Source organism: Ictidomys tridecemlineatus, chromosome 2 (assembly GCF_052094955.1).
Source record: "Ictidomys tridecemlineatus isolate mIctTri1 chromosome 2, mIctTri1.hap1, whole genome shotgun sequence".
NCBI classification, from domain to species: domain Eukaryota; kingdom Metazoa; phylum Chordata; class Mammalia; order Rodentia; family Sciuridae; genus Ictidomys; species Ictidomys tridecemlineatus.
This window is the reverse complement of record NC_135478.1, coordinates 58991955-59012703: the sequence shown is the minus strand read 5'-3', so window position 1 is coordinate 59012703 and position 20749 is coordinate 58991955. Positions and strand designations below refer to the sequence as shown.

The 20749-nt window shown below is 31.3% G+C and overlaps 1 protein-coding gene across 2 annotated transcripts in view; it reads left to right on the top strand.

The window, feature by feature from the left end:
- The window catches only part of LOC144375094 (ankyrin repeat domain-containing protein 26-like), a 52485-nt gene extending 34760 nt beyond the window's left edge, over positions 1-17725 (top strand). Inside the window, exons 10-13 of one of the 2 annotated variants that reach the window (XM_078038653.1) lie at positions 4144-5088; positions 10151-10423; positions 11218-11387; positions 15721-17725. In XM_078038653.1, the coding sequence (XP_077894779.1) occupies positions 4144-5088; positions 10151-10423; positions 11218-11355 (1356 nt within the window). In that variant the 3' untranslated portion in view covers positions 11356-11387; positions 15721-17725. The remainder of the gene's footprint in view (positions 1-4143; positions 5089-10150; positions 10424-11217; positions 11388-15720) is intronic. The other variant, XM_078038654.1, reaches the window with a different exon arrangement.
- Positions 17726-20749: the final 3024 nt, after the last annotated feature.

Below are 20749 nucleotides of genomic sequence, written 5' to 3'. Positions count from 1 at the left end.
GAAGAAGTTGAGTTTGATCACTGAAATGAATACCAATTTAGGGCTTTTTATGTTAAGATACAGACTAAATAACTATGAACTAGTTAAAACATTTTTTATAATTTTTTTTTTAATTTTAAAATACTTTAAAAAACTGGTATCCCAGCACCCACATTAAACTCAGCTTAGTGTTTTGTGACATTTGCTATAGGATATTTTGAAAGTCATAAACATATCAGATATATTGATATCTTCTACTTGTAACCTGATTCTTATTTGATTTCCCCAATATAGCCAGTATTTTGAATGTAGTACATTAAAATCTCACAGATTTTATAAAGATGATACCATTACTTTTTTTACAAATCACTAAAGTTACATATCATTTTGGTAGGTTTAATATCTTGGAAACGACACACCACACTCTGTAGTTTATAGTGTTGTCTTCTATTAGGCTGACATGTATAATTCTAGTTTATTTACTAGAAATGTCAAGGAATTATATTGTAAAATTACTATAATTTATTTACTCATTAAGATCTTGAGGGAAATGTTTTTGTTTGCAAATGCTTACTAGTAATAGATAATTTTACAATGACCATTCCAAATGCATATCTCCTTTAAAAATGTGTCTCACAATTACATCTCTGCCTGTATTTTAGAAATGTTTTTCCTCAGCCAAATTTATCTGTCATTTGTGCAGTTGAAATATAAGACATTTACTCATAAAGAATAAATCTACCTTTTAGATTTCTTTTTTAATCTTGAAGGTACCACTCTTAAATTAACCTTTTAGACTTTCTATCACCTGCTGATATGCAGACAAAATCTTGCTGAAACACATTTGTAGATTTTAGCAAGACAAAATGAAACCTACAATTTCTGTGAGACCCAAATGCTAGAATTTACAATATGAAATTTCAGTAAAACATCTTTGCAAGCAAAAAGAAATAGACATATGCAAAAGGAAATGTTTTCTGAATTATTTTCCTGTTTTCAAATGAGTGAGTGTGTGTGTTTGTGTTTGTGTGTGTGTGTGTGTGTGTGTGTAACATAGTTAAACATCCTTCTTAAAATTAAATGTTCTTTTATTTGCCAGTATTCATCATGGGAACATATAGAAGGTTTTAAATCCATATATTTATAACCAAAATGTACATATATTGGAGGTGAAGGTGCCATTTTTTTGTCCCATTGAATTAAATAATGTTCTTAATTCAACTCTATTTCTCTGCAGGAGTCCCATGATGACTTTCAGAGTAACCTTATAAAGAGAAAAGACTTTTAATATTTTCCACAGGAATAGATGATTTTTAATGATTTCAAAACCCTTGCTTCTAATAGTAGATCTTCTATTTTGGGGAAATGACTTCACTCCCTTGTTGTGTTGATGTATATTATTACTCCCACTGTTAAGTAAGGAGGAAAAGTGGGGCCAGTGAATACTCTAGTTTTGTATATTATTTTCTCACATTTGAGGAGAGAAACAAACACTTTGCTCCAAGTAATCTTCTATTTCAGTACAAAACACCTTTGGAAACAATGGCATACCATAATATGTTCTTAGAAATAAATTACTGGTATTTGTTCCCAATAAATAAGGTCCATTTATTTTCCCTATTTTATATTTACTCATGTTTCATATTTCACTGAGATGAAACAAATGCTACTGAGTAGCAATCTCAGGGTTTTCTGAGTAGAGCCTTATACATTTTGCCTTTTTGGAATTTGTATTTTGAAACACAATTCTTCTTTGGTGTTTATCCATTCACAGGACAGAAATAACTGGCTTTGTGGATGAGCACTAGAAGCAGAGGCAAAAGACTTGGAGAAAATCCTGCAACTTGCCTATGTTTTTAGCTTTGTGCTCCTTTTCAGAATAGTGATACATTGTTCATTGATATACATACATGTGTTTAGTGCTGTTCCTACATCTGTCATTTATCAATAGATGCAATTCTCATTCCTGGATGCAAAATGTTAGAAAACAGAATATGTTAGGAATACTTTCAGGAAAAGACCTTGGGGAATTTTTGTATGTCTCAGTAGATGTAGAGCTAAGGCTTTTACTACTAGCTGGTTGAATACATGAGGTGTCAGATTGCAAACTTATTCTTCTTAAAGTTAAATGTTCTTTTATTTGCCACTGAAGCCATTACAACAGATAGTTATATAATAAAATATTTGGAATTTTTAACTGTTTAAAGTGTAGATAATATAATTCTAAAAGTGGATCAACATGAGAAATAGTGAGTTATTATTTTTATAGGTATATATTACAGTAGACGTGTTTTGACATATTATACATACATAACATATAACTTCTTCTATTTAGGATTCCATTCCTGAGGTCAAAAATGATGTGAAGTTTTGCTGGTCATGTATTCATATGTGAACATAGAAATGTGATGTCAGATTCATTCTACTATCTTTCTCATCCCCTCTCAGCTTTTTTGTCTAATCCAACAAACTTCTATTCTTTTCTCCCCCACATTTATATGTGTTAGCATCCACATATTAAGGAGAATATTCAGACTTTGGATTTGAGGGACTGGCTTATTTTCACTTGGGCATGCTATTCTCCAGTTCCATCCATTTACCAGCAAATGCCATAATTTCATTCTTCATAGCTGATTCCATTGTGTATATATGACACATTTTCTTTATCCATTCATCTGTTGAAAGAGGAACCTAGGTTGGTTCCACAGCTTAGCTTTTGTAAATAGCTTCTATAAGTATTTATGTGACTGTGTTACTATAGTATTGTTTGAGAATACAGTGAGGAGCAGAATAATTGGGTCAAAATGTTATTCCATTCCAGGTTTTCTGAGGAATATCTATACTGCTTCCCTGAGTGATTGCTTGGTGCAATGTATGAGTGAATCTTTCCCCCACATTCTCATTATCATTTATTGTGACTTGCATTCTTTATATTTATCATTTCTGACTGGAGTGAGATGGAATCTCAGTGTAGTTTTAATTTTCATTTCTCTGATTGCTAGAGATGTTGAACATTTTTTTTCATATGTTTGTTAAATATTTGCACATCTTCTTCTTTGAAGCACCTGCTCAGTTCTTTTGTCCATTTATTGATTGTGTTATTTGTTTTTTGTGGGGTTTCTTTTTGTGTGTGTGTTAATTTTTTGAATTGTTTATATATTCTGGAGATTAATGCTCTATCCGAGGTGTCAGTGACAAAGATTCTTTTCCCATTCTGTAGGCTTTCTGTTCACATTCTTTATGGTTTTCTTTGCTGTAAAGATACCATCACATTTATTGATTCTTGATTTTACTTCTTGTGCTTTAAGAGTCTTTTTGAGGAATTTAGTTCCTACACTGACATGATGGAGCCTTGTGCCTGTCTTTTCCTGTAATAGGCCTAGGATCTCTTGTCTAATGTCTAGGTCCTTGATCCACTTTGTGTTGAGTTGTGTGTGGGGTGAGAAATAGGTGTTATATTCCTCCTACTACATATAAATTTTCAGTTTTCCCAGCACCATTTGTCGAAGAACCTATCCTTTCTCCAATGTATGTTTTATAGTGTGTTTATCTAGTATTAGATAACTGTATATATGTGGGTTTTTCTCTGGTTCTGTTCTGAAAAATGATCTCTTTACATTGGAAAACTAATTAATCACTTACTCTAGTCTTTCATTCTGCTGTAATGCAGATTTTTTCAATCCTTAATTACTTTTTTTAATAATCATGAATTGAACCAGAGTGCTCAACCACTGAGATGCATCCTCAGCCATTTATTTACTTATTTATTTATTTATTTATTTATTTATTTATTTATTTATTTATGAATGAGTCAGTGTCTCACTGAATTGCTGAAGGCTGGCTTTGAACTTGCAATCCTCCTGCCTCAGTCTCCTGAGACATTGGGATTATAGGCATGTGCCTCTACACCTGGCAATTCTGACATTCTTTAAATTCCATTTTTCTTTTACTCTCTTAGATCTATTTTTTTAATTAACTTTTGAACTCTTTGGAATTTGTATTTCTATAAGCTCAGAAGTTTACATCTAATTTTTCTTCAGTGGGGTATCTATTTATTGAAACCCTTTCACCATATAAATGTACAGGTTATTCTTTAATTTCAGTGAGAATTATGAAATGTCACTTTATTGAGTGGTAGCTAAATGTATCCTTGGTCTTATTTAGGTTTCTACTAGTGATGGGACAGTGAACAAGCTATCGCATAAATATTACAAGGGAAAGGATGAAATCTCTATGAGGAAACTGGAAATGGACACAATAAAATATCAGAATCAGGAAAATAAGTGCTTTGTGAATACTGAAATTTTAATAGAAAAGAATGACAGACTTCCATGGGCACACAAATTGAATGAGGAAACACTTCCAGAAATATTCCAATACAAAGAACAGTTGGATATTTGGAAAGCTGAGAATGTGGTGCAAAATTTCACACTAGAGAGTGAAAAACAAAGCACAGAGAGACCAGAAACAGAATCCAAATCACACCCTGCCAGACCCGGTGCTGCTCCACACTATCATGGTGAAAGTCCAACACCAAAAAGACATCTAGAACTTGCTTTCCAGAGAGCAAGAGATAAAGACTTTGGTTCACAGGAAAAAAAGAATATTGATGTATCTAACCTAAAAGTTAGTAGTGAGATTCCTTCCCAACAGGATCTAAAGTCTGAAATAAAAATAAGTGACCTAGAAAACGAGCTGTGCGAGACAAGAGGTACTCTCAGAGTAATGACTTTGGCTACTGAACAGGTAAACAGACACCTAAAACAAAGACAGTTCCAACTTATGGGGATGGAACACAGGTCTCAATATGAACAAAGAAAAAGGGATGAACACCTCAGAAAGCAGGAAGCTTCCAGAGAGAAGATTTCTAAACTACAAAGTGACACTACATTGCATGAAGACCAATTGCATGACTATCAGAACAAAGGTGACATTAAAAAAGATGGGGTTATTAATATCCAAACTCAATTTTATAATGTTATAAAAAAACTTCAAGCTCGGAATGACAAACATCATCTAGTGCTGGAAAACAAATACTTGGAATTAATCAATGAAAATAATCATTTAAAAGAACAATTGGATCAATATGGAAAGGAGAAAGCAGAAGAAGTAAGTATCAAGAATGATAAATGTATAAAGAGTTTTTGAAGAAATACTCAAAGTGATATCTGCTTATGGATAAATGTTGAATCTTGATGAAAATAAAAATTTAGATATTATAAATGTGTTTTCTGTATCAACCCAGAAGTACAACCTGGTTTCCAGCAAATATAACTTAGGCCTCATTCCCAGCACCACCAATCTCTGTTTGAAGTGCTAAGTCTTCTAATTTCTCTCTCTAATTCTTACACTCTGTGTACATATTTTAAAATAACTGTAGGTAGTCATGTGCCAACAATACATAAATGACAGATAAAATGAATTTTAATATTTTAAAAGGAGGACATTTTAAAAACTTGGATCTGACAGATCCCTCAATTTAAGAAATTTTGTTTTTTATAAAGATTTAAGAGGTTGAGTTACAGATTTTTAGTAGAAGTATATGCTGATATTAGTAATATGGTCTAAATAATGCTGAAACAATATCTAATTTTGGTGCTGTTAATTCAACCCAAACCTTCGCACATGCTAAACACATACTCTACCAATGAGATACATCCCATCACTGAATAACAATTTTAATATCTTCTTGTTGCCATTCTTTAAGATCACAATGAAACAGATAAATTGAAATACTCATACCTAGCTTCAATTAAGTTAGTTACTTTGACAGCACATTTCAGATTTCCCAGTTGAACTGAAATGTAGAGGCTGTATTTTGTAATATATTTTCTTTACTATATTTTTATATATTTCTAGTTGATAAATTTATTTTTAGTCATTTCAATTTATCTTAAATCTGAAAATAACTGACCTGATATTTTATATTTTCATTCATGACTTGTCCACCTCTTTAAAAGCATCAATTTGTCATTATCATAAATTGAGACTAATGTGAAGAATTGCAGTAAAACCACAGTTGATTTAATCTGTAATTTGTTGTATGTATCCATGATAACTTGCTAATATTTTTCTTCATTTTATGGCCCAATTGTTATTCTGAAAGTTATATAGTGTCTTTCAGTACAAAGAAAATTGTAAACTAAAGTTTATTAATTTGGCACTGAACCTCCATGTCCATTCTAAAGAGGGTGGCAGGATTTATATACAGCAGGATTGGTGTGAGGACCAGTGAGATTTCCAGGAGATGTGGACAGGCAGTGAGGTGGAGGCCAGGTTACCTAGGGTCTTCTTTATTCTTCAAGAAAGTATACTGGAATTACTTTAGCAAAAGTTCATGAAAGTATACTGGAATTACTTTAGCAAAAGTTCATGAAAGTATATTGGAATTATTTTAGCAAAGCTTTAAAGATGCGAGGATTTGGGGTATTAATTTGATCATCTAATATGAGAAGGATAATAACATCTTTACAATTCACCACCACCAATTAGACTTGTGTAATCATTTCTGATTGAGAATTTAGTTGGTTGTTAAACATTGCAACTCTATCAAGAGCAGTATGTAGAGATACAGAGCTGACCCCATCATCTAAGGAATGTGATAGTGATTAGGCAAAAATACAGAACCTTCTGTTTCCTTAAGGGAATTCAGAAATAAAAAGGAGTGTACATGCATGCAAAAAAGAGGATAAAGTGATGTAAGTAGTAATTTTTTTTCAGAGTAAAAATATCATAATAAAATATTATTAGTATATTTTTAAAGTGAGCTGAATAACAAAATTATTAACAGAAATATCAAGTAATTATAAGACATCTTGAAAAACAACTGGCTGGTACCCTGATATTACAATCTGTATAAGAGGCTTCACTAGAAGATTTATCACATTTTCACATGAATTTAAAAGATAAAGACAGGATTTAATGAAGACACTAGGACAAATGACAAGTTAACTATGTATAAAAGTGAACATGACAATTGTAAATCTACACCAGCTTAAGTAATAAAAATTGTTCTGGGAAGCTAATTTCAATGAAGAGACTTTATATTTTTATTATAATTGATTTTATTATATTTTGGGATCTTTATTCTGCACTTATTTCTTACACTTAAATTTTATTATGGAATTTTTCTCTTACAACATCATACATCTTTTATTAAAATATCTACCCTGAGGAAAGTTTTTTTCTATATCCCAGCAGCTTTTAATGTTATCTCTACTTCCATGGTGAGACAAGGAAAATTAAATCAGAGGTTAGTATTTAATAGAATGTTTCAGGCAATTTTGGTTTTTTTACCTTCATTTTTGTGCATCTATACAGAATCAGCAGGTAATTACTAAATGAATCTCAAAAAAGTCTGTAAAAAAAAAGGTTTTTATGCTTTTCTCAAAATACATGTGTGTTTTAATTTATTATTTAATTATTGGAAAACTTTGGCTATTTATTTTTTTCACTTTAGATACATTATGAAAGCATGTAAATATTTGTATAACGTGTGGACTGATATCCAATCTAGACAATAAAAAATGTCATCTAATTTTTTCAGTAGACCTCTTAAAAGGCATTTTTATGATATATATGATGCACATGCCATCCAATTCACCCATTTAACATGTAAAATTCAGTGTCTCTTAGAATAGTAACAGAGTTATATAACCATTTACAGTCAATTTTAGATCATTTCGTGGTCTTGAAAAAAACCTGCAATCTCTTAGCTGTCAGCTTTCTAATCCCTCCATCTTTCAAAGTCCTAGAAAACCACTATGTGTGTGTGTGTGTGTGTGTGTGTGTGTGTGTGTGTGTTTTTAAGAGAGATAATTTTTTAATATTTATTTTTTAGTTTTCGGTGGACACAACATTTTTACTTAATTTTTATGTGGTGCTGAGTATCAAACCCAGTGCCCTGTGCATGCCAGGCAAGCACACTACCACTTAAGCCATAGCCCCACCAATATATTTTTTTAATAATTTATAAATGTAGACAACAGTAATATATATATATATATATAGTTGTACATGACAGTAGACTGTATTTTGACATATACATACATGGAGTATAACTTCACATTTTTATGTGTTATGTGTTAAGTTATACTGGTCATGTATTCATGTGTGAACATAGAAATGTTGTGTCAATTTTTTCTACTGTCTTTTCCATTCTCATTCTCATTCCCATCCCTTTTATCTAATCCAATGAACTTCTATTCTTTTCTCCCCCATTTCTTACTATGTGTTAGCATCTATTATGAGAGACTTTCAGCTTTTGGATTTGGGAGATTGGCTTATTTCACTTAGCATGATAATCTCCAATTCCCTCCATTTACTGGCAAATACCATAATTTCATTCTTTTTCACAGCTGAGTAATATTTTTCTAATTTATTCATCTATTGAAGGGCACCTAGGTTGGTTTCATAGCTTAGCTATTGTGATTTGAGCTACTATAGATATTGTTGTGGCTGTGTCACTGTAGTATGATTTTAAGGATTTTGTTTATAAATCAAGGAGTGGGATAAATGTGTCAAATGGTGGTTACATTCCAAGACTTCTGAGGACTCTCCATACTGCTTTACAAAATGATTGCACCAATTTGCAGTCCTATCAATATTTATCATTACTTGTATTCTTGCCAATTGCCATTCTGACTGGAGTGGGATTAAATATCAGCCTTTGGATGTGGAAGATTGGCTTATTTCTCTAAATTGCTAGAGATGATTTTTTTTTCATTTATTTGTTGGCCATTTTCATATGTTCTTCTGTGAAGTGCCTTTTCAGTTCCTTTGCCCATTTATTGATTTGAGTTATTTGGGTTTTGTTGTTTTGGTGTTAAATAATTTGAGTTATTTGTATATCCTGCAGATTAATGCTCTATCTGAGGTGCACATGGCAATGATTTTCTCACCTTCCGTGGGCTCTCTGTTCATATTCTAGATTATTTCCTTTGCTGTGAAAAAGTTTTTTAGTTCAATACCAACTGATTTATTGATCCTTTTAAAACTTTTTTTAGTTGTATATAGATCACAATATCTTTATTTATTTTTATGTGGTGCTGAGGATCAAATACAGTGCCTCACACATGAAAGGCAAGCACTCTACCACTGAATTACCAGCCCTCATTTATTGATTCTTGATATTCTTGGTTTGGGGAATCTTGTTGAGGAAGTTGGCTTATAGTTTCAACTCTAAAATTACTCTGTAATAGATATTTCATACAAGTAGATTTTATACAACTCTAGGTCTTTTCTTTTTTTACCAGTTTCTTTGACTTAGAATACTGTTAGAATCCTCTGTGTTGTAGCAAGCATCACTTTTATTTTTTTTTCTGTTGTCTAGTGAACTCTGTTTTATGAATATGTCACTTAGCCAATCATCAGTTGATGAACCTTAAAATGCTTCCACCTCTTGACTACACCAGTACTACATGCCTGGAAACATATATTTACAAGTTAATTTTTGGACATGTTTTTATTACCCTGCCTGCTGGTGGTCTTCATGAATTGTGAAGATTTTATTATCTCTCTGTCTTACTCATGCTGTGCTTTTTGTCTTGTCTGTTTTTATTAATTTGATTTCTTTTATTCCGAGCTCACAAAAAAATAAGTTTTTATTTTTTATGCATTTTCTCTGTCTTTTTTGTCACCAACAGTGTTTAACTGGTGATTATCTTGTTGAAATATAAATTCACTCAAGGTGAGAGTAATATCTGATATTCACACCTATTTTAGAATGAATGGAAAATATTATTGTCTAATAGTTGTTTTTTAAAAAATTACTATTTGATATCATACCAATACTTTTTGTTAATAGATTGATCTGTTAAGACTTTTATTCTAACTATACTTTAGTGATTAAATGTAAAATTAAATTCATTTAACCTGATAGTGAATTCATCTGTATAATGCTCATACTTGTGTCAATATGGGAAAAATCTTCTATATAGATTTCCCCAACGTTCATTATGTAGCCAGAATAGATTTATAGATCTGTAATCCTTGACCAACTGAAAAGCTAATACCTTGCATTATAGAAACAATCTACTCATCATAATGCTGGTAGATTATGTTTTTTTTTTCCAATTGAATTTATGTAAAGTTTGTTCTTTAAGTTTTTATTAAATATTTTCAGTATCTTATTTTCATACTGTGTTATTTCATACTTATTTTATTCACGCAGATGGATGATCTTACTACAAAGATGGACAATGCATCTTCAAAACATTTACAATTGAAATCAAACCATCAATATTTTATGCAGAACTTGTTTTTTTTGAAAAGTATACATGATACATTTGAAAAAATAGAAAGGAATCAAAAAAAGTTGGAAGAAAATGTAGCAAACTTTTCAAGGCACACCCAGAGCACTAGAGTAGAACAATGCCAAGGAGTACAGTGGAAATCTGGCACTGAACAACAAGCAACATGGAATTTAGAGGAGAAGCAAAAACAAGTACTTCTGGTTTTACAGACTATGTTATTTATCTGTAATCTGCTTTAATTTATTTCACTGTAAATTGTATTTTGGATACATACATTATATGTGTATTCTATATCTCTTGAGGAAAGTTGTGTAGATTTCTAAGAGGAAGAAGACATTTGATGCCCCCTTCAAATACCTCAGTTTACATCATTCATATAGCTAATTCAATATGAATAATGATTTTTATCAGATAACTTTGACATTGTATAATAGTGAGCATAAATAAGACTATGAGGAGAAAAGAAAAAGTGTGATGAAGAAATATAACATACTTTTGAATTGTTAGTTTAAATTTTTCAAGTTTTATACTTTGAATTGATTCTATTATTCTTTATCAGATGATCTGAGTACTAACATGAGAATGATTCATGACTAAGAGCACAGTTCAATGGTAGATAGCTTGTCTAGCCTGTGCAAGGTCCTGGGTTCCATCTTCAATAGAAATGAGGAGGAGGAGAGGGGAGGAGGTGAGCAAGGGAGGAGAAGGGGAAGAAGGAGAGGAAGAACTTAATTATTATTAGTTCAAGTTTAATGTAGTTTATGGGCAGGGTAGGAGGAAGGGAAGGAGGAAAGAAAGAACTTAATTATTATTAGTTCAGGTTTAATGTAGTTGATAGTGATGACAGAAGTTTAAAGTCTATCATCTTTCTTCTTCACATTTAAAATTGTGGGGTGAATTTTTGACTCAGAACTAAATGAAATAAAAACATAATAATTATTTAGTTCTAATTGTTTTTAAAATGCATTCTTTTTATTTTCTTTAGACACAAGCAGCAGCTGTGGAAATTTCACAGCAGTTAAGACAGACTAATTTTGCTTCAATAAGAAGTCAAATGGAACTCAGAATTAGCCATCTGGAATCTGAACTAAAAATTCTAAGAAATGCAACTGGAAGAATATAGCACATCTATATAGAAGAATCAAAATTCCACAAGTATGACAAAACCTAGACTTAAAGAGAGCACTTTAATTTCCTTAATTTCTCTCTACTGCATAACTTCAAGACAGATTCATGAGATCAGTAGCATGCAAAAGCTAACTAGACAATACAATGTGTAGATGTAATGTTAGGAAATTAATGTACTTTTGATATATTAGTTTAGGAAATTTATCGTTCACTCACATTTTACATCTGGAAGCAAACTATCAAGCTTTCTTTTCTTAGTGTTCTCCTATATGTAATCTTGTCTATTAGACTTCTAGTTAAGTATTTTTGAAGTTTTTAATCCAGATAGGTATATTGTGTCCAAATTGTTTCTAAGCATTTCATAACATGGAAACATGTACAAGTTTAATAATTTTTGAAAGATTATTACTTAAACCCTACATGGTCGGTGTTGCTAAAACTACCTTCTCGGCACATTCTGACGCCTTTTATATTGATATTTGATATTATCCTTAGATGGTACCTAGAGACAAAATGTTATGTATAGTTTTCTGTCTCTACATTGTCATGCTTGTGATAAAGGGAAAGATCATCACAGGAATGAAGGGAAGTATAACTTGCAAAGTGGTTAAAAATATTCTGTTGATCAGTGTTGGGGCCTGTGAATGACAGAATGAATGGACAGGAGTCTCCTGAAGCCTTGGTAACAAATTAATGTGTCATCTTTCTTGGAAGCAGCTATAATTTATCTTGATCACCAACCTAGGTATCTTGTTCTGCACCAGTGGTTGTTGCTCTGAATTAAGCATTTGCTCTCAGAGTCAAATGCTTAATTTATCTAGATGATTTATCGAGGTAGAATATACATGTGGAGGTAGTAAATGCTTGAAAAGATCTTCAAAGAATGTTCTTTAAGTTCTTGAACTGGTTCACTAAGTATGGATCTTTCTAGCTTTACTAAAATTTTCTAGTTGCATATTTTTATGGAAACCATGATGATTTAATATACTTCAACATAGTAAAATGGCTTTGGTAGTCAAATAAACTAAGGTATATATCATCTGCTATAGTTATCTTTAAAATACCAATATTTCTAATTGCATCCTCCAAAAAGAGTTTTTCAAGAAGGCACATTGTTACCTGAAAAGTCACACATCTCTGATTGTTTTCTATCTTTCACCTACAATACTTTAATTGCAAGTTTGAAGCCCCCTAGAAATATGTGAACTTCTTTAGAGAAATTACAAACTCATGATTGCATGCACTCTCTCTATTTTGATTCTTTTCAGTGTTGTGCCCTCTTACTGAGAATTTCCACTTACTATTTTTTCTTAATAATTTATTTATTTGTAGATAGACACAATATCTTTATTTTGTTTATTTATTTTATGTGGTGCTAAGGATTGAATTCAGTGCCTCACATGTGTACTCTATCACTGAGCCACAATCCCTCTACTTAATCTTATGGCAAGTTTTAAAATTATTTAATTTGGTGAAAAAAATATATATATATAATATTTATACATAATATTGAGGTTAATTTTTATATAATTAAACTAGAATGAAATATAATGTACTCTAATTCAGTGACCAGTACTTCTGCTTTATCTCCCCTGCTTCCTCCCTGTGCTCTCTTTCTTCTGCTCTACTAATCTATGTTATACTTATTTCTAGTTTTTTTAAATTATAAAATATGGATATACATGAAGGTGAAATTCACTGTGATATGTTCATAAGCATACACAGAAAAATTTGATCAGATTCATTTCACTATTCCACACTGAGTGCTGTCCCCAACTCCATGGGTTGGATTGGGTTAGGGTTAGAGTTAAGATCAGGGTTTCATTGTGTAACAGGAGCTCTTCAGTACAACCATGTGATTTCCTTTATATTAAGACTTCATTTGGTTGAGTCAAATATTATTCCAACTGTGATAAGCCATATTTTTAAGAGATGGCAAGAAAAACAATATTCAAGTATTTTGAACCCATTTGAAGATATTTCTATAATATTTGACCATTTTTTGATCAGGGGTAATATTACAACAATGAAATATCTGCTTGAAAATGAACAAATAAAAGGTAGCATCTTGCCTTCATTGCATATCATTGTTGTTAGAATTCCCATTTCACTGAACCTTGGTTTAGATCATTTTTGCTTTTTTATACCAGGGATTGAGCTCAAGGGAAATTGACCTCTAAGCCATATCCCGAGACCTATTTTGTATTTTATTTAGAGACAGGGTCTCACTGAGTTACTTAGAGCCTCACGGTTGCTGAGGCTGGCATTGAACTCGTGATCCTCCTGTCTCAGCCTCTTGAGCCACTGAGATTACAGGCATGTACCACCACACCCTGCTTCCATGGTGTTTTGATGATCTTCTTTAACTCACAGTAAAGCCGTGCACAACCATGTTAAATGTGGCCTCAACCTTATTCTTTTATTTGACATTTTGACCTAAAAAAATCACAGGAGAACAAATCTAAACTTTTCAAAACAATGCTTCAGTCAAATAATTGTGACAGAAAGAATAGTTTTTAATACATAAATTACAATGTATATTTTTTTCAGTTTCTTACATGAATATCTTTCTGAAAAAAATAAAAATCAGGCTTGAAGTGCTTCAGAATCATAAAATTGGATGACTATGTACAAAAATATAATGAAAGTTGTTATGTATGATGAAAGTATAAGTTGTTCTTATTAGTTCTGAACAGAAAAATGAGATAATTTACCATTTACAGACAATGTGTGTGAATGTAGACACAATGCAAAGGGATTTGAGGGGCAATTCTTTTCCCATTGTATTTCTTCGAGAAAGTGATATTTATTTTTTTACTTATTCATAAGCTAGTTTATTTAAAAGTTAATTTAATAGTTCTAGATTTCCTTGTGGAACATTAATTTGTATTTCATGCTACCCTTAATCAGAGAGTTTCAAAAGCTCTCTTCTATTAAGACACAAAGATATGTCTTCTTAATCACTGAAATTTTTTTCAAAGATGAAGGGAGAAGAGGAGAGGAGAAAATACTAGAGAGAAAGAGTAATCAAATTATGTTATGTGTATCTGTGAATATTTCATAATTCCTCTATTATGTATAGTTAAATGCACCAGTAAAAATTTTGTTTAAATTAATTTCCCTGAAATAAAAGACAGGAATGGGAATTCTGTTGATCAAAATCATTTGTTTTCACATCAAAAGTGTAAAGGCATTGGACATCACCTTATTGTTATCACTACAACATACTTACTGTGTTCAGTAAACTATTTTAGACCCTATTTGGGAAATTAGTAAGAGAACAGCTTTTATATAAAGGACACTCTATATGATAATACTTATGCAAGAGTTGCAAGTATTTTCACACATTTCTCATCAAGTGCACACCTATAATGAGCCAAATGCTTCAAAAATGCTGGTCATAACTTCTGAGAAGAAATTAATTACAATTAAAGAGCTATTTTTTTTTCAAGTTTGAAAATCAACAAATGAAAAATCTTAAGTTTGAAACTACCTTTTTCCCCCACTTCTACCTCACTATGAAACTGTCAGCCTGTACACTGACAGTCTTCTGTGGGAAAAAATGAGTTCACCCATTTTTGTGGCTTATGGCCAAAAGCCCAGACTGACCTAGTTAAGCATTTAAAATACCCTGTCATGATTCTGACATTAGTTTACATTTTGCCCTCAAAATAAAAGTCTGAAATTTCTTAGCCCAAAATTAAAATACCCAAATCAACTGGATTCTTGTCAGGTTATTTAGCTTTTTCTCTTCTCATTAGCTGTACTGTCTCTTTGCTCTGGATTCTAGTGACATTGCACCACTGATGATTCCACAAGTGTTCTTTCTCATCTCATTGTCTGCATGCTTCTCTTCCCTTCCTGTCACAATTTCTCCTTTTCCTTCAGGTGTTAATTCACATATTACTTCCACTGAAGGACCTCAAACACTGACACAAATTTGGGACAGAAGTCCCTTCTAAGTGTTCCAGTAGTATCCTGTTTTATCTCTGTCATAATGACAATGAATCTGTATGGAAATTGCCTGCTTGCCTGCTTTTCAAGTTATGGTATATGACTGTTGAGGGGTGTCCATTATCATCTCCATGTTATCATCCTAGTGCTTTTAGAATACCCTAGCATATGGATGTCAAATTTTGCATAAGGGGTGAAGAAACCAAAGCTCTAATACTCAGTAATAATGAGAGCTGTGTATGAAAATATGGGCATATTGCATTTCATAGTAATTTTGTATATTGAACATACATATCTATTTTTTTATTCTTATAAACAATGAAAAGTTCTCAACTTTTCTTCACTGGTTCATACTTATAAAATCTTTGAGAAAAAATATAATTCTTTTTCTCTCCCCTTGCTACAGAATTCGAATCTTGACCATGGGAGCGTCTTAAGAATTACTAATAAGCCAAGACAAGATCTATTTTTGGAAACATCATAAGTATATACAAAGATTTTAAGGAAAAAAATATGAAAGCTAATATTGTGTTTTTCAGACTGTTGATATAATGTTTGAAGTGTTTGATGAAATGTGTGATGTAAAAACTTAATTTAAATGTATGTGTGTATTATATATATATATGATAAAATTCTCAAAATATGAAAATTATTTACATCTGTAAGAAAATTTAAAGTGCAAGTGCAAACCAGTTTTTATTGAGATATGTTTTCAAACTGTCTAAATGCTAGCATCTAAGCTTCATTCAACAACCAAATGGTCAACAGTAATTTGGTGGATCTAAATATCACATTAATGATGGATTATTTGTATTATAAAAAATGTATCACTGAATATGGGTCCAGAGAATTAGGCAACATTAGTTTGGTATGCCAGTTACTGTATTCACTAATGGATTAATGTATTAGAATTATTATATTGCCATCAAACATATAATCTTTAAATTTTTATAATTTTAATTTGAAGCACTGACTTACGATTTCTTCCTAGTAAGAAACAGTATTTGATTAATGTTTTTTGCCTTTTCTCTTTGTTTATACAATCTTGGGAAATAATAGTAAAGTTTCAGGTTCTAATATAAAGTACTTTTGTCCATTGAAACATTTTAAATTGAATTGCTAACATATGCCATCATTCATGATATTTTTAGAATTTCCTACAAGTCAGAACATGCTAGATAACTACAATACAACCTTAATTCATTGTGAATGAATTTTTAAAATATTAACACATAACAGCATACTTATTAATCATATCCATTTCATTATGAAGTTTATATTGTTATCTAGCATGTTCTGACTTGTAGGAAATACTAAACATATCATGAAAGATGGCATATGTTAGCAATTCACTTTAAAATGCTTCAGTGGACAAAAGCATTTTATATTAGAACCTGCAACTTCATTATTATTTTCCAAGATTGTATAAAGAGAAAAAAGCAAAAAAATAATTAAGCAAATGATGTTTCTCAAATCAATACTAATACATTCTATCATAATGCCTTCAACCACTTAAATCCTAAGATTATTTTCATGTTTTTCTAGTAGCCTGATATATTGTCCTTTATAAGAAAACATTTCATTCAGAGCCATGAAATTAAATTAATTGTTGTATTTTACAGGTGCATTCAGATTTAAATATTTCTTCGTCTTAACTTTCATGACCTTGAATCTTTCCAGGGAGAAAGCATGTAGAATTGCTTAAGATGGATTTTCTCATTTCTTTATGATTGGAACTCGATTACATGTTTTTTGGCAAGAGTATCACAGAATCAATTCTGTAATTTTTCTTTGAATCACATCATATGACTTATAATATCCTCATTACTGCTGATGTTAATATTGGTCATTAATGTGGTATTTGCAGGATTTTACTTTCTGATTAATATTTTTGTGGGGAGATAGTTTGAGGCTATAAATATCCTAATCAATCATCCACCACTAAATTTATTCATTTAATTATACCTATAAAGATTTATGGTTTATTTTATTGAGTATGCTGTTACTTGTTAATATTTTTAAGATTTATTTTTCTTTCAGAAATGTTCAATTTTGACAATCTCAGATTTATAGAAGATTTATAACAGTAGTGCAAAGAATTCCTAGGAAATATTCCTCAAATGTTATTATTTTGTTAACTTGTTTCATCTCTTCTTCTCCATTTCTAGATAATAGGTACATAACAGTTTTTATCTCTGAACCATTTGCAAGATGCACATGTCTTTTTATTCCTAAATAGTAATATTTTATTAAAATGAGAAATTACCATCTATAAGTATTGTGCAATAATCAAAATAGGGAAATTGTATTATGAATATCTACTCTACAAATCTATTCCAAATTGCCAGTAATTTCAACAATTGTCTTTGAACCAAAATAAATCCAATTTTGGGAAATTTTAGTATCAATTATTTACTGTTTCCAGTGGTCTTGTTTCTTCTGTCTTTTTTTTCAAATCTGGGACAGTTCCTGAGTATTTCTGGGCTATTCATGACATCTATGATTTTGAATGGTGTATGTCAGTAGTAGTTCTGTAGATTTTCCTTCAGTTTAGGATCATGTGATGTTTTCTCATGAGTGAATTCAGGTTATGCCACTAGAGAAAGACCATCATGCATGCAATGCTTACTTCTTATAATACAGCATACTCAGGCAGCACTGACAGACATGGTCACAATCTGTGATCAGCCTCTAGTAATGGTGGGCATCCTCTAGGATCTAGAGTTAGTCTCTACTTTTAAGAGTAAGCAAATATCTGGAGCCTCAATTACACAGACACAAGAAACTGTGGAGGTATGTAGGGACACTTGGTTTTAACATTGTTTAGTGTTGACTAATTATTTGGTTAAGGTAGTATCTATCACATTGGGCCATGATAAACATAGCATTTATTTACCCTTTATATTCCTTTTTTTCATAAATATTTTGTATATATCTGCTTGGTCCTTAAAATTTTACCCACTAAAATTAATATTTTATTGATGATTCCTCCTTGTCTCAAATTATTACTATGGTGATGGCCAAATAATTTTTTTATTGATTCCACATAAACAAATAAACTTTTGTTTGCAAAAGTGGGCAAGAAGAAAAAGCTTATTATTCTGTTATTCACATCCCCCAGAAATGGACAGCAGCTGCCCTTTTAAGTTGATTTCACATATTTTTGATGTGTTCCTATTCATCCTGGAATACTTTTGACTTTATTGCACAACAAGATGTTTCAAGCACATCATTTATTTTCTTGTTCCAGAGCTGGGATTAGAAATTTTTTCTAGAGGCTCTGTTTTCTGTTAGAGGAGAAATATCTGACCAGTATTTGTGGTGGTTGTCATTATTTCCTTTGGGGTTTTTGTGTTAAGGATATTTATCATATTTATAACATACAAATATATATTATTTTTTTTCTTTACTGAGAATCAAACCCAGAGTTTCACATATGCTAGGCAAGTGCTCTGCCATTGATCCACAACCCCAGCCCACAATGTGTATATTTTATATAGAAAACATGCAAGAAGGATCTTTTGTATTTATCCTAATTTTTTATGTATGTATTCATATATAAAAAGATTTTATACTGATATATTACATATACACATGTAAAGAATATTATAGGATTTACTTTTGAATTAGAAATAGTCTAAATATTCTTAATAATTCTGATTTTACATCTGTAAATAATGTGGTATGCAGTCATTTTTTAAAATGAGGTGAGATTTATACAGTATGTATTATTTCAAATATAAAGCATATTTAAAGCACTTAGCTTGTTAACACATCTTAAGTTCATTTTGTTCTAATAGTTCTAACAACTTGCCAAATTGCAGAAAGAAGCTGCCTGCCACACTGGAACTCCACTTGGTTACAGAAATTTTACTCATAATTAGATTTTAATTTTCATTACCAGTGGATGAATGCTCAAATATTTGACTCTCAAATTAACCTGAATTCTTCTTGTGGATTGGACATAGGGATTCATGTTCCACTAACCTGTCAATATTTTTGGTGATATAAAATTATATCAATGGAATTTGCAAATTTTTTTCAGAGAACCATATCATGAAGACTTTAGGCTTTATGACCAGAAGTCCTCTTTGGTCATAGCCTAAAATCTGCAATATATAATAATTGAATGCCTGATGGCATTCCAATAAAACTATATTTTCATGGGAAGAGGGCATAGATCAGTGGTAGAGTACTTGCATAGCATATATGAAGCCTGAGGTCAAATCCCAGCATGGCAAAAGAAAACAACAGAAACAATTTATTTGCCAAAACAGGTTAAATGCTGTATTTAGTCTTGATTTGTTGGTACAATGTGCTGCTAATGCAGTGAAACTTCAGTGGTGACCTGAATGCATGTCATTTTCCTTTGTATACACAACACACTTTATATGCACTACATCATTTTTCAGTTTATGAAATAAGAGTATTTTCTGATTGTCCAGCAATAAACCAGAATTTTGAAAAAGAATATTTTTTGAATTTGCCCTCATATGTTTTGTTATTAAATTCACCATTTTAATATGAATAAATACTTTGCATATCTTCCCTTAAAAATTATTCTGTTATCTTTTTAAAATATTATTATTAGTTGTTGATGGATTTTTATTTTTTTATTTATTTACATGCAGTGCTGAGGATCAATCCCAGTGCCTCACACATGCTAAACAAGTGCTCTACCACTGAGGAACAACCCCAGCCCTCTGTTATCTTTAAATATGAGAAAACTAATAATTAGCTTATCTAATAAATAAGGAAGAAATTTTCAAGACTTTAAGTTTTTATGAATTTATTACTTAATACTTTTAGCATTTTTGATGTTACATATGCAATTTTAAAAATGTTCAAAATGTTGCATATGATCATTATGTAAAGATTGAAAAATACAGTTAAAGAAGAACAAAATCATATTATTCCCCATTATGCCACTTAGATACAATGTCTTTCAATGGAGGGTCTGTTGACACCAACTTAAAATCAAATCAATTTTCTTTTTTTCCCCCTCTTTTTGGTGATATTCCGGATCTAACCCAGGACATGCTCTACCACTAAGCCATATCTCAAGTCTTCCATTTATTTGTGAAGCTCACTCTTGTGGTTTTCTCTTCCTGCATACCTCCAAGAATTACTTTTCCCAAATTTACCATTGAATTTCACTTTTAATACATCTAAACATAACTTCATGCACTTAATTTTTAGAATTACTCATTCATCAATGAAACATTTCCATTTCTAATAACAAGAATTTCCAACCAGCTGAAGAAAGTTTAGACTCGACACAAACAGCTATACAAATGACTTCTCTTTCCCACAACCACACATAAATATATTTATACAGGCCCAATACCAAGCCAAATAGTTGTAGTAAAACTAATAAGAACTGGAGATAGAGGGCAAAGCCAAGTACTGCCTCGCTGAATGGGGAAGGAAAGCTG